A 21,586-nucleotide genomic window follows, 5' to 3' on the forward strand; every position below is an offset into this window, starting at 1 on the left:
TCAGCGGTGGATAGGGCAACAGAAGTCTGTTTCTTAGAGCTCCAGGACACCAAGGACCTTCCCATAAACTAACAAGTCCCTGATGTACTCTTCCTATCAACCTTGCACCCGACATAGTCAGAATCTGAGTATCCGATTAAGTCAAAGGTAGACCCCTTTGGATACCAGATCCCGAAGTAGAGCGTAGAAATTAAATATCTAATAATTCGCTTAACGGCCACAAGGTGACACTCCTTGGGGTCGGATTGAAATCTAGCACACATGCATACACTTAGCATAATATCTGGTCTACTAGCGCAAAGATAAAGCAAAGATCCTATCATAGACCGATATGCTTTTTGATCAATGGACTTACCTCCTTTATTAAGGTCAAGATGTCCGTCCGTTCCCAACGGTGTCTTCGCGGGCTTTGCGTCCTTCATCCCAAACCTCTTAAGCAAATCTTGAGTGTACTTCATTTGGGAGATGAAGGTTCCTTCCTTGAGTTGCTTCACTTGAAATCCAAGGAAGTAGTTCAACTTGCCCATCATTGACATCTCGAACTTTTGCATCATCACTCTGCTAAACTCCTGACAAGACTTTTGATTAGTAGAACCAAATACAATGTCATCGACATATATTTGGCATACAAAGAGATCACCATTGCAAGTCTTAGTAAAGAGAGTAGGATTAGATTTCCCAACCTTGAAAGCATTAGTAATAAGGAAATCTCTAAGGCATTCATACCATGCTCTTAGGGCTTGCTTAAGTCCATAGAGCGCCTTATAGAGCTTGTAGACGTGGTCGGGATACCTATCATCCTCAAAGTCAGAGGTTGTTCCACGTATACCTCCTACTTGATTGGTCCATTGAGGAAGGCACTCTTCATGTCCATTTGAAAAAGCTTAAAAGAGTGGTGAGCAGTATAGGCCAATAAAATCTAAATTGATTCTAGCCTAGCCATAGGAGCAAAGGTCTCCTCAAAATCTAAACATGCGACTTGGGAATAACCTTTTGCCACAAGTTGAGCCTTGTTTCTTGTTACCACACCGTGTTCTTCTTGCTTGTTGCGGAACACCCACTTGGTTTCCACAACATTTTGCTTTGGACATGGCACCAGGCTCCAAACTTTATTTCTTTTGAAGTTGTTGAGCTCTTCCTGCATGGCCAACACCCAGTCCGGATCCTGCAAGGCTTCTTCTACCCTGAAAGGCTCAATCGAAGAAACAAATGAGTAATGCTCACAAAAATTAGCTAAACATGAGCGAGTTGTTACTCCCTTGCTGATATCACCCAGAATCTGATCCACTGGATGATTTCTTTGAATCGTCGTCTGGACTTGAGTTGGAGGAACTTGTGATGCTTCTTCCTCCTTATCCTATTCTTTATGTGCTCCCCCTTGATCATGTCCTTCTTCTTGAGGTACCTATTCATCGTCTTGAGTTGGGGGATGCACCAACATAGAGGAATAAGGTTGATCTTGCTCTTGTGGTTCATGTGGTCACACATCACCTATCGCCATTGTTCGCATTGTGGCCATCAGAACCTCACCTTCATCTACATCATCAAGATCAACTTGCTCTCTTGGAGAGCCATTAGTTTCATCAAATACAACGTCGCTAGAGACTTCAACTAATCTTGAAGATTTATTGAAGACCCTATACGCTTTTGTATTTGAGTCATAACCTAGTAAAAACCCTTCTACGGCTTTGGGAGCAAATTTCGATTGCCTACCTTTCTTTACCAAGATGTAGCATTTGCTCCCAAATACACGAAAATAGGAAACATTGGGTTTGTTGCCGGTTAGGAGTTCGTACGATGTCTTCTTGAGGAGGCGATGCAGATAGAGTCGGTTTATGACATGGCACGCTGTATTCACAGCTTCCGACCAAAACCGCTCATGCGTCTTGTATTCTCCAAGCATAGTCCTCGCCATGTCAATTAGCATCATGTTCTTCCTCTCTACTACACCATTTTGTTGTAGTGTGTAGGGAGCGGAGAACTCGTGCTTGATGCCTTCCTCCTCAAGATAATCTTCGAATTGAAGGTTCTTGAATTCAGATCCATTATCGCTCCTTTTCTTTTTCACCTTTAACTCAAATTCATTTTGAGCTCTCCTTAAGAAGCGCTTTAGGGTTTCTTGGGTCTCAGATTTATCCTACAAAAAGAAAACCCAAGTGAAGCGGGAAAAATCATCTACAATAACAAGACCATACTTACTTCCCTCGATGCTGAGATAAGCAACGGTCCCGAAGAGATCCATGTGTAGGAGTTGTTGTGGTCTTGATGTTGTCATCACATTCTTGCTTTGATTAGTACTTCCCACCTGCTTCCCTGCTTGGTACGCTGCACAAGGTGTGTCTTTCTCAAAATAGACATCGGTTAGTCCTAACACATGTTCTCCCTTTAGAAGCTTATGAAGGTTCATCATTCCAACATATGCTAGACGGTGGTGCTAGAGCCAGCCCATATTAGTCTTAGCAATTAAGCATGCATCTAGATCGGCATTCTCTTTTGAGAAATCAACTAAGTAGAGCTTGTCATCTAATACACCCTTAAAAGCTAATGAACCATCACTTCTTCTAAAGACAAATACATCAATATTTGTAAATAAACAATTATAACCCATATGACATAATTGGCTTACAGACAACAAATTGTACCCGAGCGATTCTACTAAAAACACATTAGAGATCAAATGCTCGGTTGTGATGGCTATTTTGCCTAAGCCTTTGACCTTGCCTTAGTTCCCATCTCCAAAGATGATAGTGTCTTGGGAATCCCTGTTCTTGACGTAGGAGGTAAACATTTTCTTCTCCCCCGTCATGTGGTTTGTGCATCCGCTATCAATAATCCAGCTTGAGCCCTCGGATGCATAAACCTGCAAGGTAATTAAGCTTGGGTTTTAGGTACCCAACTCTTGTTGGGTCCTACAAGGTTAGTTACAACAGATTTTAGAACCCAAATGCAAGTTTTGTCTCTCTTGCATTTAGATCCCAACTTTCTAGCAACTACTTTAGCATTTTTACATGACAGTACAAATGAAGCATCACATGTTTCATAAAGAGTAGTTGGTCCAGTTGATGTTTTCCTAGGCGCATGAGAAGCAACATGATGGCGCCTAGGTCTATTCCTACCATGAGCATATGAAGAGCTAGATGCAAACATGGCATGAGAACTAAATACATCATCATAACATACAGGAAAAACAACATGATTATGATACTTATCATGATGAGCAAAATTAGTAAATTTCTTATAAAGATAGGCATGGTTCTTTTTAGAGCTACTAGCCATGGGAGCCTTCCCTTCCCCTTTGTTGAGGCTGGAAGTCCTTTGGCTTGTTAAGTTCTTGGTCTCCTTTTAGAAACCAAGTCCATCCTTAATAGAGGGATGTCTACCAATGGTGTAGGCATCCCTAGAAAATTTCAGTTTCTCATAATTATCCTTGCAAGTCTTAAGTTGAGCATTAAGACTTGCAACATCATTATTTAACTTAAGAATGGTAGAAGCATGTTCATTGCAAGCATCAATATTAAAATCTTTGCATCTATTGCAAATAACAACATGCTCTACAGATGAACTAGTTACATTAAATCCTTCTAGCTTTGTATTTAGATCATCATTCAAAGTTTTGAGATTAGAAATAGAATCATGACAGGTAGACAGCTCAGAGGATAATATTTCATTTTTCTTAATTTCTAGAGCAAGAGATTTTTGAACATTAATGAATTTATCATGTTGGTCATACAAAATATATTCTTGCTTTTCTAGTAACCTATCCTTTTCATTAAGAGCATCAATCAATTCATTTATTTTATCTACCTTGGATCTATCTAATCCTTTAAATAAATCACTATAATCTATTTCATTGTCAGAAGATTCCTCATCGCTAGAAGAAGTGTACTTAGGTGTATCTCGTATACGTACCTTCTTCTCCTTAGCCATGAGGCATGTGTGTCGTTCGTTGGGAAGAGGGAGGACTTGTTGAAGGCCGAGGCAGCTAGTCCTTCATCATCGGAGTCGGATGAAGAATAGTCGGAGTCCCACTCTTTTCCAATGTGCGCCTCACCCTTCGCCTTCATGTAGTTCTTCTTTCTTTCCTTCTTCCCATACTTTTCTTGTGCCTAGTCATTGTTGTTATCGGGACATTGTGCTATGAAATGACCAGTCTTACCGCATTTGAAGCAGGAGCGCTTTCCCCTTGATTTGTTCTTGTTAGGGTACTCCTTGCGTCCCTTCAAGGCGGTCTTGAAGCGCTTGATTATAAGCGCCATTTCATCCTCGTTGAGCCCGACAGCCTCCACTTGTGCTACCTTGCTAGGTAGCGCTTCCTTGTTGCTGGTTGCTTTAAGAGCAACGGGCTGCGGCTCGTGGAGAGGAAGCGGTCCATTTATGGCATCGTCCACATACCTTGCTTCATTCACCATCATGTGTCCGCTCACGAATTTTCCAAGAATTTCTTCGGGCGTCATCTTGGTGTACCTGGGGTTCTCACGAATAAGATTTACAAGATGAGGATCAATAATGGTACATGACCTTAGCATGAGTCGGACGACATCACGATCCGTCCATCTTGTACTCCCATAGCTTCGGATCTTGTTGACAAGGGTCTTGAGCCTGTTGTACGTTTGAGTTGGCTCCTCTCCCCTTATCATGGCAAACCTCCCAAGCTCGCCTTCCACCAGTTCCATCTTTGTGATTATGGTGGCATCATTACCCTCGTGAGAGATCTTGAGGGTATCCCATATTTGCTTGGCATTGTCCAAGCCGCTCACTTTGTTGTATTCATCCCTGCATAGAGATGCTAGCAAAACAGTAGTGGCTTGGACATTTTTATGTATTTCTCATTTATGAATACATTATTATCAGTGCTATCGAAATGCATTGCATCTTCAATAATTTCCCAAATACTAGGATGGAGGGAAAATAAATGACTACGCATTTTATGACTCTAGAATGAATCGTCCTCTCCATCAAAGTGTGGGGGTTTTCCAAGTGGAATAGATAGTAAATAGGCATTCGAATTATAAGGGATGCGAGAACAATCAAAATAATAGTTTTGATTAACCATTTTCTTTTTCGACAAAGAGTCTTCATCGTCATCATCCCTTGGTGAAGAAGAGGAGGCGTCGCTGTCGTAGTAGATGATCTTCTTTATGCACCTCTTCTTCTTTCCATCCCTCTTCTTGTGACTCGAGCCTGAGTCAGTGGGCTTGTCATCTTTTGGCTCGTTGACGTAGAGGGTCTCCTTCTCCTTGTCGTTGGTCACCATCCCCTTACCCTTAGGATCCATCTCTTCGGGCGGTTAGTCCCTTAATGAAGAGTACGACTCCAATACCAATTGAGAGCACCTAGAGGGGGTGAATAGGTGATCCTGTAAATAACAACACTAAATAGCCCAAACTTGATTATGAAATGTTAGTAATATTAAACCAATATGCTATAGCGAGAACTCTTCACTTGATTGTTCCTTTAGAATGAGTATTGAACTTAGGAACAATAGCACAAGTGATTGAGCGAGAACTCAAGAAGAGAAACCAACCACAATAAAAAGTGACACAAGAGACACGATGATTTTATCCCGTGGTTCGGCCAATGCCTACTCCACGTTGTGGTGACCTCCTTCGGTCAAGGAATGCACTCAATCCCTCTCAAGTGATCCAATGATCAAACTTGAGTACCACGGTTTTCTTCCTTAGTAGATGTTTCCCTTTTGTGAGGAATCTCCACAAGTTGGAGCCTCTCACCCTTACAATGTTGATCACAATAAAAACCACAAGGGTAAGGGAGGGAAAGAAACACACGTAAGAGCTAGAGTCGCAGCAATGACACGCACACAAGTCAAGAAGAGAGCACACAAAAATAGCGCAACAAGTTTGCAACACAACAAGTGCTCAAATCTCAATCACGATGATCTGGTTGCATGTTTGCGGAGTCTAGGCATCTTAGGATGTTAAATGGAGGCTTGGTGTCGTGCTTCATGCGCCTAGGGGTCCCTTTTATAGTCCCAAGGCCGCCAGGAGCCGTTGGATCTCCATTTGGTAGGCAATTCTTGTCTTATGTCGGTTGGCGCACCGAACAGTCCGGTGCACCACCGGACATGAATAGTGCCCGATTTCTTTCCTTTTTTAGGCGAAGCCGACCGTTGAGCCTTCGGTGCCCTTGGCGCACCGGACACTGTCTGGTGTGGCCTGGTGACCGTTGGCTCGGGCCACGCGTCGCTCGCTGATCGCGCTGCCAACCGTTGACGCGAGCGATGTTGGCTCACCGGACAGTCCGATGAATTTTAGCCACAGCGCCCTCGGCGATTTCCCGAGAGCAGCGAGTTCGCTGCTGGACCAGCCTGTGCACCGGACAGTCCGGTGCACCGAAGGCTGGTGCAAGTTTGGCTGAACTTAGCCAAACTTCTCCAATCCAATTTCATTTGATTTGTCAAGGTTCCTAGCACTTATAGAAATATGTTAGTACCAAAAACAATTCACTAAGGCTAGAGTCATACCTTGATTCTTTGATTTTCATCTCTTTGGCACTTAGCACATATGAACCAAAGTACTATGTGTTGGGCATCTAATCACCAAAACATTTATAGAAAAGGCCCAAGGGCACATTTCCCTTTCAGTGACCCCTAATGACATATCAAAAAATTGTTGTTTTTATTTGGGCGGTGAAGCCACTATAAGTTACTCCCAATATGGTGCTTTTTGTACTTTGCATGAGATGCATTGCTAGTTTAATAATCAAATTGTTGATGGGGTGAAGGTTATCAATTACTTTGGTTGCTACATATTCAAACCATGCCATAGCTAAAAGTTTCCTTTGCCTAAGAACATGAAGGGGTGAATAGGCAAATAAAAATTAACCCAAAAACTTAGAAGTCTTACTCTACTCGAAGACTAGATCGTAGTGAATGAAGATCACTTAGAGTAGGTAGCAACAGAATCAGAGTCTCTGTCTCAAGATAGCTGCAATTCAAAAAATAACTTATACCAATGATAAGTATAGAAGTGTAAAGGATAAAGCAATCAAAGAGAGAGATAGAGAACAACACAACAAGAGCACACACGACACATGAATTTTTTTTCCCGTGGTTCGGCCAAGCCTGAAATTCTCGCCTAGTCCATGTTGGAGTTAGCCAACCTGGCTTGGAGTCTATTTCAACTCATTCCTTTGTTTGCTCATATATGTCACTAGGTGAAAGATCGAGGTTTCCACTATGTCGATGTCGAGTTACACAAATTTGGGGTTGTCATAGATGTTGGGAGCTCTATGACAGAGTAACAGTACACTCAAGACCTTGCTCGAACTTGTAGCAACACTCCTCTACTCTCTCTTGGCTTATAACTACACCAACACATAGACTAGAGAGAAATACACAAGAGAGGGAGACAGAAATGATTCACAATGTGTCTACAATTTGTTGCTACATCTAGGACACTTGGGCACTTGAATATGGGCGTCTAGGGGTCCTTTTATAGCCCCAAGGCCTCCCATAGCCGTTGGAACAAAATCAGGAAACTTGTCAGATCTAATTTGATGTTTCCTTCTCTGAAAGGGCTAGCCATTGGTGCACCGGACATGTTACTGTTCACTGTCCTGTTGTCACACCCGGTTTTGGAAGGCAAATCGAATGCGAACCATGTATATGCCAGGATCAGAACTCACGTACACCGCGATTACATAAATGACTCATCATAACACAATGCTTCAAATAATAATAAAGAGTAAGTAATAATGTTACAGACTAGAGCCATTTACATTATATAAATCAAAGTGCACATAATAGAAACATAACCAACGTAAATAAACCCACCACATGCAGCTGACTGGGGGAGATCACTAGACTAATCCTCGAACTCGTCGAAGTCCTAGAACTCTTGGAGATCCGCCTCGATGCCTTCTTCATCTTCTTTACCTGAGCATAGATTGCACCAAAGGCAACTTGGTGTTTAGTGAAAGCAAGGGTGAGTACACATCAACGTACTTAGCAAATGTCTCGTTTGGCTGAGGTGGACTAGCTTTATGTGGAGTTAGGCTTAAAGCGGGTTGCTTTTACTTTGTCAAGTTTTATTCATTAATATGAGCCAAGTTTTATCAGTAAACCCAAGTTATTATCCCAAAGAGTATCTCCTCATAGATGAAATACCAAAATCCACAGTCAAAATTATCATTAATAGAACCATCGTCATCATCCGTAACCATTGTATCTCAGATCATCTGTAAGTCTAATCAAAGAGGATCCCAAGGCCGCTCTTAACTGTGAACACGACTAATATATCAGTTTCATTCCTCTACAGAGGTCGCACACTTTACCCATGAGTCGTGATTCCCTTTCTGCACGAGGAGCGCTACTCCCTTTTGATCACTTCCTAGGTGGTCTGGCAGGTATCACTACGTAGCCTTTACAAAGATTCCCCTGGTGTATAGCCGCCCATTAGGTTTCGTCAGTCGTACAAACACAGTACTCCTCCCTAAGGGGTTGACTAACAAAACCAAATCGAATGAACCTCGTCACCCCACCCTTAGTAGAGCAAGCACTATGCCCCAGCCCCATTGACGGCACAACGGCGAAGCAAAATACACCCCCAGATTCCTCCAATTAATCAGTTAAGGGCATCCCATACCACCCTCATGGTTGCACTATTTTTCCGGGTGGTCTCTCAACGAACAGGTCCTTACGGAGAGGTACTCGGGAAACATCCCGAGCCCCCTTTAGTGCCACAAGTTCATCATCATATCCAGAATAAAATCATCGTATCATAAATGTATATCATCATGTTCATTGATTAAAGTAGAGCATTAGCATAAAGATAACCATAATAACCCAAAAGGTAATCAAGGACAAGGTAAATAGAAAGCTAGTCAATCCTTAGGTTTCAATTATGTAATGTGAAGAAATGAATTATCATGTGAATAGGACATAAGTAGGTCAGATGACACTTGCCTTCACCAAATAGATGTTCAGAGTCTTCAACCTTGTACAACTCTCGGAGCTTGTTCACTTGGTTGTCGAAGCTTGACCGTCGATTCCTCGAAGCTCGGGAACAAATCACGATCTATTCGCGACATGCAGCGAAGACGAACATGCATAAAGCAAACAAACATACACATACATAAGAACATTACACCATACGAAGTGACACATTATAAGAACGTGCAACATAAAATAGAGATCGTTTCTATGGTCACGCGAGAAAAAGAAACGTCGAAATCGAAGCTACGGTTGAGAAGTTATCGCGTTTACACTAAGCGGGTATGAGTTATAATATTTAATTCGATATAACCATATTAATTGATATCTATTAAATGCATAAATAAAATCATTACTTGGTTCCGATTAGTTCGCTACTCGAATAGTCGTCGTTAAAATAGGTAGATTAATTAATGTGGGCTATTCTAGGTCAGATGGGTTATTGATGTGCGACCGAACGCGCGACACACGAAAACAATGCGTGTGACACATGAGAATCACTAACAGGTAACATATTTATGGTATATGAATGTGAACTAGAACATTTAACTCATCATAATCATATTAGTCGACATTTATCAAATGTAAATTAGAGCTAATACTTAGTTTCGATTAATCCGCTACGCTAACAGGTCTTAATTAAATAAGTAATGTAATTAATATGAGCGACTCTAAGCGAGGCGAATTCACGACACACGACAAGGCTACTAAATAGATGTCACATTTATAATAAACAAGTGGTAAATAAAAGTGTTTAGGTTAATATTAACCACATTAATGTTTATTTATAAAAACGCAAGTTGAAAACTATAAATTAAACTTAATTGGAATGCTAATCTAATAAACATTAGTCAAGCAAACATTTAATAAATTATCTAAGATATGTGACATGATAAATTAATGTTGTTAACATGTGGACAATGTCGTTACAAATCTAACACAATTTAAACGGCGCAAAAAGGACTTAAAATGCAAAAGATATCGCATTTTTATTAACTCTCAGATTTAAATGGTGTGGCACAATTCTATTGGTCGAAACATTTGCCACGCAGTGGCCCACATGGACGCGCAACCATAGAAGATCGCAGAGATGAGATCATGTGTGGCATCCTTCTTCCTCCCATCATGTAACTGCATGAACACCAGGAAGGGGCTGCTACTCTGGGGCAGAGGACGGTCGAGGGAAGGAGAAGCTCAGCTAGGGGCCACCACATGGCCATCGGGGAGGCCTGGCCGCGGCTAGGGATGCCAACTAGGGGGAGTGGCTAGGCACCGGGGCGGTGCGGCGGCTGCTGGCCACCGTGCCAGGGCCTGGCCAGGGCTAGGGAGGGTCGAAGGGTTGGGCTACGGTGGGGGAGAGGATAGGGAGAAGGGGTTGCGCACACGAAGAACAAAACGAAGAACTTCTATGAACAACAATGGAAAAACTCACCGGAGAAGAAGACCCTCGTTGGAGCCGAGGAGAAATCTGTCGATTGACGGTGAACCGAAGGTACGATCGATGAATCGAAAGTACCAAGACGAAGCCCTCGACGAGACGAATGCAGTGGTACTCTCGAATTTCGCCAACGACGCACAGATTGAAAGTAATTACTCACCGGAGTTGGAACCGCCCCGAACTTCGACGAGGAACTGTCGGCGCTAGGGATCTCGGCTCATGAAATGGATCTGATATTTGGAACGGGCTCCGCGAGAGGATTCCAACCATATATATATATATAGGGTTTAAAAATATTTTAATTTTTGAAATAAATCGATTTTTAGCATTAAAATAATTCCATCGTATTTAATGTTTGAAAAATATTTTGCAGGCTCCAAAAATTCTAGAAAATTTCCTAGACACGACTTGGCACCCAGTAAACCCAAAAAACATATTTAGAGCTTTTAAAAATGTTTTTAAATACCTCAAATAAATAGATTTTGGTTTCCAAAAAATAGAAAAATATTCCGAAAATATGAAAATTTACCGAAAGCTTCTACAGGATATTTTAACATGTTTCAAACACTTTTTACACTTAGAAACATTATGCAACGATATGAATGCAACAACTAAAGCACCTCTAGGGCTCACTTCACTAGGCTTATGTCAATATATAAATTAACTCTCCATTATTTACGAAAAGATAAGGGAAACAAGGAAAGGAGATGTTAACACCTGAATTTGGTGGATATTAGAAAATAAATTTTATACCCCAAAATTCAGGGTGTTACACATGTGCATCAGACATGTTACTCTTCTCTATCCTGTGCACGGGACATTTTACTATTCAGTGTCCTATGCACCAGACATGTTACTATTCACTGCATTATGCATCGAACATGTTATTATTCACTTTCATGTGCGCCAACCAACAACACACTAAGTGCGTTTTCCTCCATTTGACTTCAACTTTTTGTAGGACTTTCCTGAGACTTAGACAAACACATTTAGAGTATAATCCAATTGATTTAGTCCTAGAAATTTACCTCTTTCTCATTCTTCTCCTAGCTTTTCTGTTTTTTCCTCAAGTAGAGCCCGGAATGGCACTTTCTGTACAAAAGAGTTAGAGAGAAAACCAAAGTACCAAACATGTAGTAAAAGATGTATCGAACATAGTTGAACACTCAAACCTTACATACTTAACATTTTTCATCGTTTAACCCATTTTGCCCTGTTTGAGGTCGATGTTGGAATCCAAACCATCAAGTCAACTTGACATGATCTAGATGGACATATATGAGCTCCAACACCCTCTAAAGGTCACATAGAACATATCCAAATACAGGAACAACCCAAACTAAATTTCAAAGTGAACTTAGCTCTTTGGAGCTGCTTCTAAGTTCTGGCTTTGACACTACTCCTCCTACTAGCGACCTTGTTCACTTCTTGATCTTGATCTTGAGCCTTGTGACTTAATCCACATAACCATAAGTATTACCTCATTGGTTATAAGTCATGTCTTTAAGTCATGATCTTCGATGCACCATATCTCTTCTCAACTTGATCAACCTTGACTTTGCAAGTCTTCTTTTCACCCTTGGCTTTAGGTTCCTCGGCCTCCTTGACCTTCTCCCGTGCACTAGGTACCTTGAAGCTCTTCTTGCCTCCATCCTTGGCTTGATCAGTTGTCTTTGAGTTACGCACATTGATTCTCACTTAAGCAATGTCCACCTTACTTGTGACGTCCATTATCCATAAACATTCCAGTCTTTTGACCATCACACTTGTTCACTTGTGTTGAACCTTGCAAGCTTTGCACTAAGTACCTGTTCAACAATTAACACACATATTAGTCCTTTAATTGGGTTGTCATCCAAACCACCAAAACCCACAAGGGAGTTTTCAGTAACTCTAAACAAAATTTTCTCATGCTATTAAGAATAAATGACATGTTGATTGGTTGAAGTATTGGTTTTACCATAAATTACCCATGGTTGTGGAGAAAGGATAGGGTGTCAGAATGTTGAAAAGGTTTTCGCTAGCTGCGAAGATGGGTAAAAGTGTGTTTAAGTGCAAACCTTCTTTTCTAGATACACTTATCTCGAGAAATGTTGAAAAATCTTATAATCTTGTTGCTTCACTTCAAGGCAGATGTGACCTTATTAAGGAATACATGGACGCTCAAATTTGGAAAGTAGGTGGGTGACTTGTTAAGCTCGTTAATGGAAATTGTACTATGATTGTACAACTCCCTCATCGAAAGGTAGGAAATATAGTGAGCGTAAGAGCGCTAGCGGTGAGACTTGATACCCTCTCCAATTATGTCCTCAATCTAAAAATAACAATACCCAATATATCAAACTTAGACTATGAATATAGGGCACTGATAAACACTATTGCAGGTTAGTTAGCTTCTCCTTGTATCCACATTAGGGTAAGAGGGTCCTCTGCATCACATAATTCAGGAGTTAAGTGTTGAGTTATTAGAAGGGTGGCATAAATATCTTCTTGAGTTCAACAAGTATCCTATGACAAAAAGATCAAGATGTGTGTTTACCAAGGTTTGGTTAATACAATCTTTATGTGTACATGGGACTAAAATATCTATTGCTAGACGCCACTATTGACTAATGGCTCAAAAACGATTTTCGATCGTGACTGTCTACACATAAACATAATAGGTTATACACTTAAGGGGTTAGAACAATTGCATAGATGAACGACTCTAGTGCAAATGAAGATTGTTGATGCCTAAGAGGCAATCATAATCCATAAGAACACTAATGGACTTTTAGGGTAAAAGTCGATTAATACACAGTCTATATATATAAAAAGGAGCTAACATGCTAGTGGAGACTCATTTTACTTGTTGCCTCTCCACTTAAGATTGCAAGAGCCTAAGACACGATCTACATTTATCTCACTGTGTGTGCTATGCTAGCACACTGAAGTTGTGGTATTTCATCCTTGGACGTGTTGATATTGTGGAGATACTGCTATTATTGCTACGATGTTGATTAACAACAAACTTAAAAAGCATGAGTAAATATGTTGGTATTGGTATGCAATGACCCATGGCTATTTCCATTATATCATCACACTTTTCTTTTACTTCGTTGCACGTTTAGTGATAATGATATACAATTCTCTACTCACATGTTATCTTATTTAGATATAGTAGATATTCTAATACATAGTGTAGCTTATTTTCCACGGGAGACAATATCCATAGTTCGCGTTGTTGCACACCAACATCGTTGAGAATGATACATGCTCCTAATGGCCTCCGAGAGCGAGTGCTTAATGATGTTCTCTGTTGGAACTACAATCCATGCCAGAATGAATTAGGTAGAGTCAAAACCTAAAAAATTATTTGGGTTAATTATATCCAATATTCCAATGTGGCCGTGCCAATAACGTGACGAGTAATTTTTGGTATAATATTTTTGTGCCTCTATTTACTTGGCATGTGGTTAGTTTGGTTTAGATAAATTTAACAATTTAAATCATATAGAGCATATGGAGCAAATTCTAAACTAATAATCAATAATAACAAGTTTGGTGTAGCTATTTTGCCACCATAGCTCTTCAAACATGGGTAAGAAAGATACACTACTAAAGATGCAACAAATTTACTATCGAGATCGAGTTTCGCTAGAAAACAGACTTTTCTCTATTCCACGAGGACAAAAGAAGTGCCGAGTAGTGTTACACAAGTTCAATCTGAAAAAATAAGTACCCAACATATTCAACAAAGAGAGGGACTTTTTGGTAGGGTTTCTGGCTTTCTGCCCTAGCACCGTAAAACTGTTTTTAATTTCTCTAGAAAATTCATGGTGAGACATGATGTTTCTAAAAGCTGTTTTAGCATCGTTTGTTGTCAAAGTTTTTTTGGTGGAACTAAAATATACTAGTTTCTTCCAATTCTTTGTGTTGTCTTTTTCTTAAAAAATGTTTTCTCAAACCTATAAGGGCTAGTTTGAAAAACTTAAATTCTATCCAGGATTCTCGTGGATTGAGAGAAAAATAAGCTATTTTTCTATTCAATCACCGAGAATTCCGTAGAGAACGTAAGTTTCTAAACTAGCCCTAAAACTGATTTTAAAGCTGAAGCCAACAAAATATCAATTCACTAGGAAAGCACATGACCAAAATGAACTGATAAATGCAAAGCAAAGAGCAAGGGCATAAGCATAATCCAGACCGCAGGACTGGCAGGGGAATATAAGCCAGAGCATGACATCAGCCTAGCCGCGCTGTGCCATGTCGTCCATGTATGTGGCCTTGTATAGACTGTGCAGCCAACGCGAACAGCCCCGGCAAGACGTGTCCGGATCGACACCGTCCAACTCAAACCCCAACGGCCGGATCCGACCCGGCGTGCTCTACATATGCGTCCCGTCACCCCTCTCCTCTTCATCCTCTCTTTTCTTCGCCCAAATCTCGCGTGCTGCCTCCGTCCTGCCCCCAGCGCGTGCGCTCCGATCCGCCGGGTTTCAGCGCTGCGGCTGTCGATTTACGCGATTTGTCTGGCAGAATACAGTTCAGAGCCTCGAGCGCTGCAGATCGAGGACCTGGTCGTCGGATTCGGGCGCCGCGGGTGAGACCTAGGCGCCGGAGTTTTTGTGACGGAGTTTTGGCGTGGTTGGTGGAGGGGGGGAGGAAGGAGCGGTCTCATATGCGCGTGACGGTCACGCCCAAGGACGAGGAAAGGCTGGTTGACTTGATGGCGCGCGAGCAGCCGCGGTCGGCGGTGGTTGCGGCGGGCGGAGATTTGGTCACTGCTGCCGGGGGCGGGGGCGAGGGGTCGGATAGGGACTCTTCGGGGTCCATAGAGGAGATTACGGCTGACGACTTCAAGAAGGACTCGTCGTCGGCGTTGGGCGGCGCGGCGGCGGCGGCGGGGCCGAGATCTAGGTCTTGGGTGGCCCCGCCCGCCGTGGGTTACATGGCCCGGAACTTTCGCTATGCCTTCAATAGCTTTGCGTGGTCGCAGGCCGTGCGGAATAAGCCGCTGGGGCTACAACCGCCTGCCCCAGACGACGACGAGGTGGAGCACGCCGTGGACGTCTCCGACGGAGAGAAGGAAGAGGGCGAGATTGAGGAGGGGGAGGCTGTGGAGGCCTTGGCCTCGCCTGCTCCTGCGCAGCCTGAGACCATCGATTTGGACTCCGACGCCCCGGAGAAGTCAGAGTCGGTGGCTATCGATGGAAGTGCCAGTGTTGTGCCTGTCCCAGCTGCTGAGGAAGAGGAGGTGAACCTTGATCAGCGTGTGGGGAGTATACTGGAGGAGCTCGAGATGGTCTCCATTGAGGAAGCTGAGAAGTATATGGGCATATGCTTCATGTTTTTCCTTGAACAAAGGCTTTGTTTCAGGTGTCTGAGAAAACCAGTTGTAACCGCTGCCATGTTGCAGGTCGTTCGAGGGTGCATGCGCACGACTGCATACCTGCTTCGAGAACCTGAAGCCTCTGTTCCAGGAACTGGAGAACGGGAGCCCGATGGCTATCCTTGAACCCCTCATGCAGCAGGCGTTTATTGGAATTGACACACTCACCACTGTAAGGCCTACATCAAATGTTTGTTGGTTCCCTCCCTTGAAGTAGGGCTGATGCTTGTTGCATTGCATTACTGCAGGTGGCGAATTTGTATAACTTGCCGAGGAGGGAGCAGAATAAGACAACACTTTTGAAGTGTGCAATTGGTCTTCAGCTAATTATTTACACATGAAAACTGCTACCACCACTTTTTGTAACTGACACAATGGCCATTGAATGATGCAGGTTGTTGTTCCACATAAAAAACAGATATTCGGACATGCTGACGCCTGAGCAGCGAGAAGAGGTTAGTAATGTCTCCATTCTGTTTTGTTGCTTATGTACTGAATGCTGAAGCCGCAACCTTGACTTTATGTCCTGTTCCTGTGTATCAGATGGACAGCCGCGTGAGGAAGTTAGTTTTTGGAGAGAAAGACAATGTCAGTGACCCAAGTACCAGTTGTGGCACCAGTGCGATAAATGTTTCAGCTCCATCTGGGCAGGTTTCAAACACAGGAGGACTGCCATTTGAATCAGGTGCAGCAAATCTATTTAGTAGCTTGCCAAGGTTGGAAGTACCTGCCAAAAGGAATAGTCCCTTGTTGAATCTTCATGCAGATTATGATGAGAACAGCTTACCCTCGCCAACCCGGGACAATGCACCGCCTTTTCCTGCGCTAAAGCCTATTGGTTTTGGAGCATTTCCAATGGTACCTGAGAAACTATCTTTCCTAGACAGAGTTGAGCCTACAAAGAATTCGTTATATCCACCCTTAAATGATCCTCTGAAGGCTGTCTCTTCCTATCAGCAGAAGTATGGGCAGAAATCTGTATATCCAAGTGATGATCTACCAAGTCCAACTCCATCTGGTGATGAGGGTAAACCTGCAGATAAAGGTGGTGATATATTTAGTGATGTTTCCAGCTTCCCTGTTCCAAAGAGTATTGTATTACCAAGTACAAGTCAGATGCCTGCTTCTCAACCTAGCACAGTCAGCAGCAGCAGTATTAGTTATGCTTCAAGTACAAGTCAGATGGCTGCTTCTCAACCTATCACAGTCAGCAGTAGCGGTATTAGTTATGCGTCTGGTCCACCTGGTTTTGCTAAACAAATTGAGCAGTCGACTGCAGGTCCGAATCATGCAATAAAGGCAGCATCCAAAAGTAGAGATCCGAGGCTCAGATTTTTGAACCGTGATTCTGCTGGTGCTACAGATGTAAATTGGCGTGCAAATTTTTCAGAACTGAAGGATGGGAACTTGGGTGGAGTTTCAGTTGGTAACCGTAAACAGAAAGCAGTTGATGATCCTCAGGTGGATGACAATGCGTTAAAAAGATTTAGGGGCGGAATTGCGAATCAGAGAGACATGCAGCCTACGGGGAACCCCAATCAGCTTATGAACATCAGGGCTCCTACACATAGTAGCAGTATCAATATGAAAACTTTGCAACCTCCTCAAACTACTGCTCCACATGTCAGTGCGGCTCCTGCTGTCCCATTGCCTCCTATGTTGTTAAAGGACATTGCTGTGAACCCAGCATTGCTTATGCATTTGATCCAAATGGAACATCAAAAGAAGTCAGCATCAGAAAGTCAGGGTGGCATGTCTAGTGGGATGACCAACAATGGAATTGCAGGCATGGTTTTCACACCTGGCAATGCTCCGAAGATCACAGAAGCTGCACAAGTCCCATCTGTTAGGCCACAGGTTCCAGTGCAGACACCTCCTTTGGTAAAACTCTTTGTACTGTAAGCGTCTTCTGTTCATACTTGTATACATCATTTATTTGCTTGATGGCTATTTCTTTTGTATCATTATATTCTGTATTTCATTGTGCTTATTAAGAGCATCTCCAACAATGCCTCAAACTAGTGCCTCAAATTGAAATATGGGGCTCTACACAGGAAAAACTACTTCAACAGTGCTCTATTTCATAAATTTTTGTCAAAAAACTATAGGGCACCCTCTCAAGTGACTCAAATATACTACACCGTAGTAGGCTGCCCTATAATCTAGATTTGGGGCTTTGCTGTTGAAGCGAGGTGTTTTGTTGGTGCCCTAAATTCTATAAAATATACTTATTTTCAAATTATAGGGCATTTTTATAGGTCACGTTGTTGGAGATGCTCTAAGGGGTTAAATGATTAGAACCTAGGTTTGTTATGTTTGCTCGTATGTTGTGTTAGTCAATAATTAGATGTGCTATCTTTACATTTAATGCCATCACTTTTTAGAGTATTTTACTAACTTCAACTTTTGCTATTTTTGTAGAACTCACAAAATGATGGTGGAATCGTTCGCATGAAGCCCCGTGATCCACGGCGCATCCTACACAATAACATAGCACAGAAATCTGATGCAATGAGCTTGGAGCAAGTGAAAAATAATGGAACTACACAGCCAGACTCTCAGGGCACCAAGGACCAGACTACTCCAGTGCCTTCTCAACCAGCCTTGCCGTCTAGCATTGCAAGGCCATTCAGCAGCGCAAAACATGTTGATCCTGTCTCTAATTCACAGTTAGCTGCTACAGCTATTATGGCTCCGACACAAGCTTTGAGTAGCGTAAATAAGGTGGATCCAAGACTAGCAGTTGAACAGAATGGACAAAATGCTGATGCAACAACAAATGGTGCTTCTGCAACAACACTTGAAGCTACACAGCCTGTTAGTCCATGGGGTGATGTTGATCATCTCCTTGATGGATATGATGACCAGCAAAAGGCTCTGATACAGAAGGAAAGGGCAAGACGAATAACAGAACAACACAAAATGTTCTCAGCACGGAAGCTATGCTTGGTGCTTGATTTGGATCACACCCTTCTTAATTCTGCAAAGGTATATTGATATTCTGGCCTATGACTATGAGGCTATGAGTTTTAGGTTGTTTTACTATTTTTCTATTCATGTGGCCCATACCTTTTCAGTTTATAGAAGTGGAACCAATTCATGAAGAGATGTTACGGAAGAAAGAGGAGCAAGACAGGACTTTGCCTGAACGTCATCTCTACCGTTTTCATCATATGAATATGTGGACGAAGCTGAGGCCAGGAATATGGAACTTTCTTCAGAAGGTTTGCTGTGTTCGATCCTTTTTTTTCCAGAGTTAAGTGTTTCTGATCTGCTGTTAATTTTTGACCTGTGATGATTTGTGCAGGCTAGTAACCTGTTTGAGTTGCATTTATACACTATGGGAAACAAACTGTATGCTACTGAGATGGCCAAGGTTCTTGATCCTACTGGGACCTTGTTCGCTGGACGAGTCATATCAAGAGGTGATGATGGTGATCCTTTTGACAGTGATGAACGAGTGCCAAAAAGTAAAGATCTGGATGGGGTACTGGGTATGGAATCTGCAGTTGTGATCATAGATGATTCTGTAAGAGTCTGGCCTCATAACAGGCACAATTTGATAGTTGTAGAGAGGTATGCATCAGTGCGTTCGTTCTTCCTAATGAAGTGTTGTCAAATGCATCTGCCTAATCCCCTTTCCATGTGATTTTCTGCAGATACACCTATTTCCCCTGCAGCAGGCGTCAATTTGGCCTTCCTGGACCATCACTTCTAGAGATTGACAGAGATGAGAGGCCTGAGGATGGTACCCTTGCTTCTTCACTTGCGGTATGGTACTTTTTTCTCAGCATATGAACCAACGTGTGAACTTTGATTATATTGACATGGTTCTGATTCTGGTAATAGGTCATTGAGAGAATCCACCACAATTTTTTTTCACATCCTAACCTCAATGAGGCTGACGTGCGGAGCATACTAGCATCTGAGCAGCGAAGGATACTTACTGGTTGCCGTATTGTCTTTAGCCGGGTTTTCCCGGTTGGAGACGCCAGCCCTCACTTGCATCCTCTGTGGCAGACTGCAGAACAGTTTGGTGCAGTCTGCACAAACCTGGTTGATGATCGGGTCACTCATATTGTTGCAAACTCCCCTGGGACAGACAAGGTGAATTGGGCATTATCCAAAGGCAAATTCGTAGTGCATCCAGGATGGTGAGGAATATTGCTACTTCTATTTACATGAGAATTTTCTATCATGTTTTATGACTTTATTTTCTAACTTCTCAAGATATCCCATCGCTTGATTGAAATTTTGTATCATGTTTGCCATAAACAGGGTAGAAGCTTCAGCTCTGTTGTACCGGCGCGCCAACGAACATGACTTTGCAGTCAAATAACACCCTCCCTGAGCCCGAATTCATCATATAGGCTTCGGGGAAGAATTCTTCTCAGGGATGGAATGTGTTCATGGTAACCTAACATGATTAAAAAAAAACCATAACAACATATCTAAAATGGGACCATGGTAAGAAGGAAAACCACCACCCAAAGAATTTCAGGCCTTAAAATGAATGGTAACGAAGAAAACGCTTTATGATAGCCTGGAAGAGGAGACTGGGTCTGTTGTGGATGTCATTACCTAGGTGGTGGGTGGTCAAGATTCCTTTTTAGAAAGCCAGCAAAGATGCGCGAAAAAAGTGATGATGAGCAGATGCTCACCGCCTCATCCTTTGTAACATGTAGTAGTAAAAGTGGTGCAGTTTTGGTAAGGGTCCTAGGTTCAGAAATGTTGCTTCTGGCCAAGGGAACTTGGGGGATTTTGCCGTTTTGGTAGCTGCCGCTGGTCGCCTGTCGAAAGTGTGGCCTCAGCTGAACGGCGTCATGAATCATTGGTGCAGCGCATTTAATAGGATGGGTTTGCTATGTCAGTGTTTGTGTTAGGAGTAGCTTGAGTATAAAGCTGGTTCAAAGGCACGGGACACCTGGTGCTTTGCCTGCTGCTGCTCGAAACGTACTCGTCCCCCTTCCGAAACTTTAAGGCAGAAAAACGTTTTGTTCAGTTGGGTCAGGTAAAGGGGTTGAGTTGATGGCATCAGAGTCAGAGAAGAACCAGCTGATTCAGGTTAACGGGTTGAAGATTTCATGCCGTCAGTGAACGCGTTGGTTGCTATATGGAAGGTTGGTATTCCAAAAAAGAAACGCGTGACATGTCTTCTAACTGAAAAGGAAAAAAACCGTTATAATTTAACTGTTTTCGCGAGAATTGGTTCTTTTGGGATGATGCGGCCGGTTTTTTTAGTGTTTGTTTTCCGAACAAGCTTTTGTTTGCGGCCTTACTGACAAGGATGTTTTGGCCATTTTGGTTGTTTCAACTTTCGATGGGATTTGGAGAATGATGATCCGTGGTCAAACTTTCCTTGCAGCTTGCAACTTCCAAGTTAATACGTCAAAAATACCATGTATCTTATGAACGACATAAAGACGTTTTTCTTGTTGAGTACAATAAAAATGCTATTTTCAGAAAAAAAATCATTGACTCTAGGATCACCATTTTTGCATCATGACTTGACCATGTAATGTCTATTGGACTAGTCAGATATACTTGGTCAGATATACTTGATAACCATTTTTTTAAAACAGTTATGTTACTCTACATACTAAAAAACTAACCATTTTATAGAACATATCGTATGGTGGTATTTCAAAAACATTAAAGCTTATTGCTTCAAATATTAGCAAGTATCCACAAGAAAACATTAGCATAAAATTAGCATGAAACATTTATGGCATGTAAATCATTTAGTGATCCATGCAAATGAATGTTGCTCTTGTGGAGGGGGTTTTAGAAGAGCCATTTTTAGGATCTGTTTGAAAGCACCACAATT

At 42.2% G+C, this 21,586-nt stretch overlaps 1 protein-coding gene across 2 annotated transcripts; it reads left to right on the forward strand.

Moving 5' to 3' along the window:
- The first annotated feature begins 14,628 nt into the window (after positions 1-14,628).
- On the forward strand, positions 14,629-21,077 carry LOC103652948 (RNA polymerase II C-terminal domain phosphatase-like 3). Of its 2 annotated transcripts, none has more exons than XM_008679934.3 (11): positions 14,629-15,695; positions 15,787-15,931; positions 16,008-16,063; positions 16,154-16,214; positions 16,303-17,640; positions 18,181-18,747; positions 18,837-18,983; positions 19,067-19,335; positions 19,419-19,530; positions 19,609-19,913; positions 20,038-21,077. In XM_008679934.3, the coding sequence occupies exons 1-11, from the start codon at positions 14,647-14,649 to the stop codon at positions 20,096-20,098; spliced, it is 4,110 nt and encodes a 1,369-aa protein (XP_008678156.1). In that variant the 5' UTR covers positions 14,629-14,646; the 3' UTR covers positions 20,099-21,077. The 2 variants fall into 2 exon arrangements, with proteins under 2 accessions (XP_008678156.1, XP_020408072.1); XM_020552483.2 differs by having other exon boundaries at positions 14,747-14,970.
- Positions 21,078-21,586: the final 509 nt, after the last annotated feature.

Source organism: Zea mays, chromosome 4 (genome assembly GCF_902167145.1).
Source record: "Zea mays cultivar B73 chromosome 4, Zm-B73-REFERENCE-NAM-5.0, whole genome shotgun sequence".
Taxonomy (NCBI): domain Eukaryota; kingdom Viridiplantae; phylum Streptophyta; class Magnoliopsida; order Poales; family Poaceae; genus Zea; species Zea mays.